The sequence below is a fragment of the Mandrillus leucophaeus genome, unplaced genomic scaffold (genome assembly GCF_000951045.1).
Source record: "Mandrillus leucophaeus isolate KB7577 unplaced genomic scaffold, Mleu.le_1.0 Scaffold24, whole genome shotgun sequence".
Taxonomy (NCBI): Eukaryota; Metazoa; Chordata; class Mammalia; order Primates; family Cercopithecidae; genus Mandrillus; species Mandrillus leucophaeus.
Window position 1 is genome coordinate 3,658,624 of NW_012102476.1, and position 8,453 is coordinate 3,667,076.

At 57.8% G+C, this 8,453-nt stretch overlaps 1 protein-coding gene across 1 annotated transcript in view; it reads left to right on the forward strand.

The window, feature by feature from the left end:
- SETD1A (SET domain containing 1A) overlaps window positions 1–8,453 on the forward strand; it is a 27,382-nt gene that overhangs the window by 15,783 nt on the left and 3,146 nt on the right. The window contains exons 14-17 of the mRNA XM_011982506.1: window positions 5,757–6,812; window positions 7,119–7,291; window positions 7,376–7,486; window positions 7,696–7,815. Coding sequence (XP_011837896.1) covers window positions 5,757–6,812; window positions 7,119–7,291; window positions 7,376–7,486; window positions 7,696–7,815 — 1,460 coding nt within the window. The remainder of the gene's footprint in view (window positions 1–5,756; window positions 6,813–7,118; window positions 7,292–7,375; window positions 7,487–7,695; window positions 7,816–8,453) is intronic.

Consider the following 8,453-nt stretch of genomic DNA (forward strand, 5'->3'; position numbering starts at 1 on the left):
GAGATCTGGCCACTGCACTCCAGCCTGGGGGACAGAGCGAGACTCCGTCTCAAAAAAAAAAAAAGATGTGCTATGAACTTTAGGAGGCCGAGGCGGGCACATCACTTGAGGTCAGGAGTTCGAGACCAGCCTGGTCAGCATGGTGAAACCACGTCTCTACCAAAAAATACAAAAATTAGCCAGGTTTGGTGGTGTGTGCCTGTAGTCCCAGCTACTCGGGAGGTGGAGGCACGAGAATTGCTTGAACCCGGGAGGTGGAGGTTGCAGTGAACGGAGATCATGCCACTGCATTCCAGCCTGAGTGACAGAGTGAGACTCCCATCTCAAAAACAAGATGTGCTGTGAAGATGTATGTGGCCTCCCCGGGGCTCCCAGTTGCACATTGTTGAGAATCCATGGTCTGAGATAGGCAGTGCCCACAGGAAGACCTCCTCACACTGATGCACTCTACTAAGCTCCAGACTCCGTGAGAGGGGAGTTGAGGCTCTCATTACACCTCAGATGACTCTCCAACCTCTCCTGGGCCCACCGGGTAGCAGAAGGGCCTGTGGGGTCACCGGCAGGTCAGAAGGCATGGCTCTTAATCCTCTTCCATTCTCATCAGAGCAGGAAGGAGAGGGGCTCACCATATCTGCATTTCAGAAAGCCCGTTCTAGCAGGAGGAGGAGAGATTTAGAAGAGGGGAGGAAGGAGGTGGGTGACGTGAGGAGGTTTGAAAGGATTCTGGTGAGCTTTAATGGCATGAACCAAAGCCGAGGGGTTCTAATGTGGCAGAAGAGTGGAGTAGAAATGGGGGTGAGGATTGGAGGGAAATTTAGGAGGTAGGATGACTTGGTTAAACTTCCCCCAGAAAAGAAACTCGGGAAGAAAATCAGGATTAGGAAGAAAACTGATGAGTGTAGTTGGGGTAGCGTTTGAGATGCCCCTGGGGGCTTCCCGGTAGAAACAGTGGCCGTTGGATCCATGGTTCTGGGGTCTGGAAAGAATGGTAGGCCGGATATGAGATCGGTGCTTAGGTCTTGGAAGTACAGCAGTGAATTCACTTGTAGACCCAGGTAGGCGAGTGGAGGGAGATAAAAGGCAGAGCCTTCCCATCCTGTGAGAGCAGTAGGCAAGCAGGGCCCGAGGAGGCTGAGAGGGGTGACCAGAGGCGAGAAGGGAAGCAGGTAGTGGAGAGGTTCTGCGAAGGAGGGAGTGGCCTTGTATCACCAGACCACCAGCAAGGCTGAGATAGGCAGTATCTGTTGGATTTGACAGTTACGAGGTCATTGGTGACCTTATCAGTTTCATTTGAGTGGTTCAGACTGAAGCCAAGGTATAGGGTGTTAAGGAATGAGGGGAGGGGAGTTTTCTGGAAGGGTGGACCACTCTTGCTGAGATAAAAAGGAGAGTTGGGGCCGGGGGCAGTGGCTCACACCTGTAATCCTAGCACTTTGGGAGGCTGAGGTGGGCAGATCACTTTAGGTCAGGAGTTCGAGACTAGTCTAGCCAACATGGTGAAACCTCGTCACAACTAAAAATACAAAAATTGGGCTGGGTGCAATGGCTCATGCCTATAATCCCAGCACTTTGGGAGGCTGAGGCAGGCTGATCACGAGGTCAAGAGATCAAGACCGTTCTGGCCAACACCAACATGGTGAAACCCCATCTCTACTAAAAATACAAAAACTAGCTGGGCGTAGTGGCGCACACCTGTAATCCCAGCTACTCGGGAGACTGAGGCAGGAGATCGCTTGAACCTGGGAAGCGGAGGTTGCAGTGAGCCGCAATCGTGCCACTGTACTCCAGCCTGGTGACAGAGTGAGACTGTCTCCAAAAACAAAAAAAAAAATTAGCCATGCGTGGTTGGCAGGCCCTGTAATCCCAGCTGCTCAGGAGCCTGAGGCAGGAGAATCACCTGAACCTGGGAGGTGGAGGCTGCAGTGAGCTGAGATTGTACCTCTGCACTCCAGCCTGGGCGACAGCAAGACTTTGTCTAAAAAAAAAAAAAAAAAAAAGAGTTGGGGGTTGTGACATCATCTCCCATGTGTCAAGTACCCATGTGTGCCAGGCTCTGGGCATAGCATGTTGACAATTCATTGAATCCCCACAACCTCCCCTTTTTTTTTTTTTCTGAGACGGCGCCTCATTGTGTTACCCAGGCAGGAGTGCAGTGGTGCAACCTCGGCTCACTGCAACTTCTGCTTCCCGGTTTCATGCAATTCTCCTGCCTCAGCTTCCCAAGCAGCGGGATTGCAGGTGCACGCTGCCACATCTGGCTAATTTTTGTATTTTTAGTTGAGACAGGTCTCACCATGTTGCCCAGGCTGGTCTCGAACTCCTGACCTCAAGTTACCAGCCCACCTTGGCCTCCCAAAGTACTGGGATTACAGGTGTGAGCCACTGCGCTTGCCCCACAACCTCCCTATGATTCCCATTTTATAGATGAGGGCTTCAAGGCTTAGTGAGGTGCAGGAATAAGCTCAACGTTACCCAGCCAGAGTTGGAGAGAGAGCAAGAAGAGAGGGCAGGGTTGAGGGAGGGGTTAGCTTTTCCAAGTAGGTGAGGCTTGGGCGTGTTCCACTGAAGGGAAGCAGGGCCAGGTAGATGCGCCGGGAGAGAGGAATGCTTGCTGGCATGGCCTTCTTGGGGAGGCGGAGGAGTAGCCTCCAGATCTGATGCAGGTATACCCTTCAGTGGGGAGGCAGGAAGATGGGGGTGTTGTGCCTGAGGCCTCTTTTAACCCTGTACTGTAGGAGTGTGAGCGGAAGGGTGGAGTAAGAACCTTGGAAAGTGGAGAAATGAGGATGAAAGTTGCTCCAGTCCGGACGTGGTGGCTCACACGTGTAATCCCAGCACTTTGGGAGACCGAGGCAGGAGAATCTCTTGAGCCCAGAAGTTCGAGACCAGTCTGGCTAACAACAGCAACAAAAAAGAAGCTGGGCCTAGTGGCATGAGCCTGTGGTCCCAGCTCCTGGGAAGGCTGAGTCAGGAGGATTGCTTGAGCCTAGGAGGTTGAGGAGGCTGCAGTAAACAGTGATTGTGCCGCGGCACTGTAGCCTGGAGACAGAGCGAGCCTCTTGCCTGGGCCTCCCCATGCTGGAAGGCCCTGCCAGAGCTGGGGCCTAGGGATGAGGGGAGAGGAGGCTGCTGGCTGGCTCCACAGGGTAGAGGTAGTGGAAGGATGAGGACCTGGGGCTGTGGAAGGTGCCGGGACAGGAGAGGGCAAAGTACCGGCCCTGCGGTCTGGGCAGGGTGGAGGAGGAAGTTAAGAAGAGGGTGATGTGCTAGAGGGAAACTGAGGGATGGGAAGTTGAAGGTGCAGTGGGGCAGACTGAATGGACAGTGGGGAATGTTGGAGAGGATGGGGAATCTTCAAGGGGGAGCCATTCTGGGGGTTGACAAGGCCAGATGTGTGGCTGCTTGAGGGGAGCTGAGGGTGATTGAAGGGGATCACTGGAGATGCGAGAATCCAGGTAAACAGGCGTGATCGTGAAGTCCCCTGGGGAGGTGGCAGAGGTGGGAGAAGAGAGGAAGATGCAGGCAGCCCCTTGGTGTCTGGATAATGAGAGAGCACCTGTGTTACCAAGGACAGAGGAGCCATGGCTCCAAGCGAGGGGTCCTTAGTGAAGACTCACTGAATTTCTTTTTTTTTTTGGAGACAGAGTCTTGCTCTGTCGCCAGGCTGGAGTGCAGTGGCGCCATCTCGACTCACTGAATTCTCAGCCTCCCAGGTTCAAGTGATTCTCCTGCCTCAGCCTCCTGAGTAGCTGGGACTAAGGCACACGCCACCACGCCCAGCTAATTTTTGTATTTTTAGTGGAGACAGGATTTCACCATGTTGGTCAGGATGGTCTCGATCTCTTGACCTCGTGATCCACCCACCTTGGCCTTCCAAAGTGCTGGGATTACAGACGTGAGCCCCCTCACCCAGCCAGTTCACTGAGTTTCTAATAACCGGAACCAGTTTCAGTCACCACCGTCTTAGTGATGGCCCTGGGTAGGGGCAGGTTATGCAGTAGCAACTGGCTTCTGGGGACTCGCCCCATGGACCTGAGCGTGGCAGTAGAGCAGTTCTCAGAGGAAGGTGGTGGGAGTCGTATTGACTAGGCAGGTGCCCCCAAAAGTTGTCTCCTAAATGAAAGGGATGGGCAGGTTTCCTTCGGGACAGTCGCAGAGGGAAGTGTGTGTGCAGCAGCTGTGCTGGTGGAGGAGTGTGTTCTCCTTCAAGCAAGGCTTCCCGAGGACATGCAGGTGGTCCGCTGGGGGCGCTGCCCCAGCGTGGTGGGGAGGAAGGTGAGAGGAGACCTGGGCGAATCTGGGTCCTTGCTAGCTTCCTGGAGTGGGTTGCTGCCACAGGCTGAGACCCCAGCGGGTGTCCAGAGCCTAAGGTACAGCCTAGGGCCTGGCTCAGGGCGCCAGGGTTGGGAGTGCGGTGGACTCAGGTGAATCGCTGCCTTCTAGGGCTGGGCCTGGTGCTGGGCCCTGTTGGCGCTGAGTGGGGAAGCCAGTTGTGAAGCCAGTGAGTCCCTGGGCTGCAGTTCAGAGTATGAGCTCAACCCACATGGCCTGGGAACAGAGCTTGTTCTGTCATCTGGTAACTGTGACCGCATCTCTGTGCCTCAGTTTCCCTGTCTGTAAGATAGGACCCTCTGCTGGGCGCGGTGGCTCACGCCTGTAATCCCAGCACTTTGGGAGGCCAAGGCGGGCGGAGCAGGAGGTCAAGAGATCGAGACCATCCTGGCCAACATGATAAAACTCTACTAAAAATACGAAAATTAGCTGGGTGTGGTGGCACATGCCTGTAGTCCAGCTACTCGGGAGGCTGAGGCGGGAGGATCGCTTGAACCTGGGAGGCGGAGGTTGCAGAGAGCCGAGATCACGCCACTGCACTCCCACCTGGCAACAGGGCGAGACTTCATCTCGGGAAAAGAGAAAAAGATAGGAACCTCTTTAAGCTGTTGTGAGGATTACATGAATTACTCTACGTAAGAGGTGTGATTGGTGTTAGGCACAAAATCCATCGGGCTGGCTCTGAGAGCCTCATGAAGGCTTTCCCAGGGATGGTGGCCAAGGGAGGATGCACTCCCTGTCCTGGGGGTGCTTTGGGGAGGCAGCACCCCCAGCTTGGAGCCAATGTGTTCCCTCCCCAGCCACCCGCATCCTGGGATCTCCGCTCCAGCCCCACTTCTCTGGCAGGGCTGTCTCCTGCCCCCGCCCCGGGGCATGTTCCAGTTCTGTAGGGGATGGGGAGGAAGGCAAGTTTCATAAAATATTTTAATACAGATGGTGCTTTTTAGGTTGTATCATGTTCACCTCGCTAAACTGAGAATATTGTTTATGGTGGAGGTAATGGATGTTTTAGCTGAAATGTGGCTGACTGGGTCCTTGGCATGGGACATGGCTGGGGCCTGGGCACAGGGCTGTCCTGCCAGTCTGGGTAGGAAAGCAGAGTCCAGGGCAAGTGGTGCCGCCTTTCTCAGCGTGGCTACAGCTTATGTTTTGGTGGTGTCCCCCGTTGGACTGTGGCTCCGGGAGGACATGGAAGGTGTGTGTGTACCCACACGTGTCACAGTGGGAACGAACAGGTGGGAAACCTCCTCTCATCAAGGGAGTTCATCTTGTTGGGATGTGGGGCTGAGGCCAGAGCGTCTGTGTCCCGCCGAGGTTCCTGGGTGGAAGCGGGGGAGAGCACACGGCCTGTGGTCATGGGCGGCCAGGGCGGCTGAGCCTGGGTCGCCCTGACCTCCTTTCCTTCCTCTGTGCTTCCTTCCCAGGCCCCACGGAGGAGCTGCCCCCCAGTGTGCCCCCCCCTCCCCCAGAACCACCTGCTGGGCCCCCGGCCCCCACCCCATGCCCCGATGAGCGTCCCTCTTCTCCCATCCCCCTCCTGCCCCCACCCAAGAAACGCCGGAAAACTGTCTCCTTCTCTGCCATTGAGGTGGTGCCAGCCCCAGAGCCCCCTACAGCCACACCGCCGCAGGCCAAGTCTCCCGGACCAACCTCCCGCAAGGCCCCCCGGGGCGTGGAGCGGACCATCCGCAACCTGCCTCTGGACCATGCATCTTTGGTCAAGAGTTGGCCGGAGGAGGTGTCCCGAGGAAGCCGGAGCCGGGCTGGAGGCCGAGGCCGCGCCACAGAGGAAGAGGAGGCTGAGCCAGGGACAGAGGTAGACCTGGCGGTCCTGGCTGACCTGGCCCTGACCCCTGCCCGGCGGGGGCTGCCTTCCCTGCCTGCTGTTGACGACTCGGAGGCCACAGAAACATCGGAGGAGGCTGAGCGCCCCGGGCCCCTGCTCAGCCACATCCTCCTGGAGCACAACTACGCCCTGGCCGTCAAGCCCACAGCACCGACGCTGGCCCCGCGGCCCCCAGAGCCAGTGCCTGCACCCGCCGCCCTCTTCAGTTCCCCAGCGGATGAGGTCCTGGAGGCCCCCGAGGTGGTGGTGGCTGAGGCGGAGGAGCCCAAGCCGCAGCAACTGCAGCAGCAGCGGGAGGAGGGCGAAGAGGAGGAGGAGGAGGAGGAAGAGGGGGAGGAGGAGGAGGAGGAGTCCTCTGACAGCAGCAGCAGCAGTGATGGGGAGGGCGCCCTCCGGAGGCGCAGCCTCCGCTCCCACGCCCGGCGCCGCCGCCCACCGCCCCCACCCCCGCCACGGCCGCCCCGCGCCTACGAGCCGCGCAGTGAGTTTGAACAGATGACCATCCTGTACGACATTTGGAACTCGGGCCTGGACTCAGAGGACATGAGTTACTTGCGGCTCACGTATGAGCGGCTGCTGCAGCAGACGAGCGGGGCCGACTGGCTCAACGACACCCACTGGGTTCATCACACAAATATCCTGAGCGTGGGCGCTGGGGCCGGCGGCCTTCCCCGGGACATGTGGGCTTGGGTCCTCCTCCGACCCCTCCTGGCACCTGCATCTGTCCCCGACTCTGCCTCCCCTCTGGCTCCAAGCCATCTTTTTCTCTCCGCCTGGTGCCTCTTCTGCCTTCCAAAGCATTTCTGGCAGGAACCATGGGGCTGGGGCTTCCTCCCCTCTCCCTCACCTGAGTATGTTCAGCGGCGTGGGCCCCGCCCTCTCCTTTGGCTGGGACGCGGGTGGCCGGAGAGGAGCCGTTCTCTTCCTTAACACCCCGCACTCACCAACCTGACCACCCCAAAACGCAAGCGGCGGCCCCAGGATGGGCCCCGGGAGCACCAGACAGGCTCGGCCCGTAGCGAAGGCTACTACCCCATCAGCAAGAAGGAGAAGGACAAGTACCTGGATGTGTGCCCAGTCTCGGCCCGGCAGCTGGAGGGCGTGGACACTCAGGTGGGCCCGACCCCGCCGCCGCGTGCTCCTCCCACCACTCACCTCTCTGCCCTGCTCACCTCCTCCCTGCCCTGCATCTCACAGGGGACGAACCGCGTGCTATCCGAGCGCCGGTCCGAGCAACGGCGGCTGCTGAGCGCCATCGGTACCTCCGCCATCATGGACAGTGACCTGCTGAAACTCAACCAGCTCAAGGTGAGACCGGGCTGCGGGAGGGCCTGGGTGGGGTAGAGTGGGGCAGGAAGGGGCAGAGGCCAGGAGACCACCCAACAGGCTCCTGTGGCTCCCTCAGGTGGAGTTGGGGGGTAAGCGGCCAGAATGCTCTCTGCCCAGGAAGTCTGGGAAGAGCGAGGGTCTGGGGTGTGGCAGGCGTCTGGCAGTTGAGTCTCTCTTCTGCCCCCCAGTTCCGGAAGAAGAAGCTCCGATTTGGCCGGAGCCGGATCCACGAGTGGGGTCTGTTTGCCATGGAACCCATTGCTGCTGACGAGATGGTCATCGAATACGTGGGTCAGAACATCCGTCAGGTGAGATTGCACTCCCAGCCCCGCCCCGGCTTCTGATGCAACAAGACGGCATGGAGGCTCACACACATGCCATTTGTCCTGGTTAAAGCCTCGCACACCCCCTAGCCCCAGTACCTAGCCAGTGAGACCAGCCTCCCTCCAGTGTGGTCAGCAGCAGGTGTCAGTCGTCCAGCAGGAGGCACAGCTGATGGCACTGCTCCCTGCTTTTTTTTTGGAGACATAGTCTTTCTCTGTTGCCAGGCTGGCGTGCCAGGGCGCAATTTTGTCTCACTGCAACCTCTGCCTCCTGGGTTCAAGCAATTCTCCTCCCTCAGCGTCCTGAGTAGCTGGGACTACAGGCGTGTACCATATGCAGCTAATTTTTGTATTTTTAGTAGAAATGGGGTTTCACCATGTTGGCCAGGATGGTCTTGATCTCCTGACCTTGTGATCTGCCTGCCTCGGCCTTTCAAAGTGCTGGGATTACAGGTGTGAGCCATCGTGTCCGTCCAAGCACTGCTCCCTTTTTTTTTGTTTGTTTGTTTGTTTTTTTTTTTGAGACAGAGTGTCGCTCTGTTGCCCGGGCTGGAGTGCAGTGGCCGGATCTCAGCTCACTGCAAGCTCCGCCTCCCGGGTTTACGCCATTCTCCTGCCTCAGC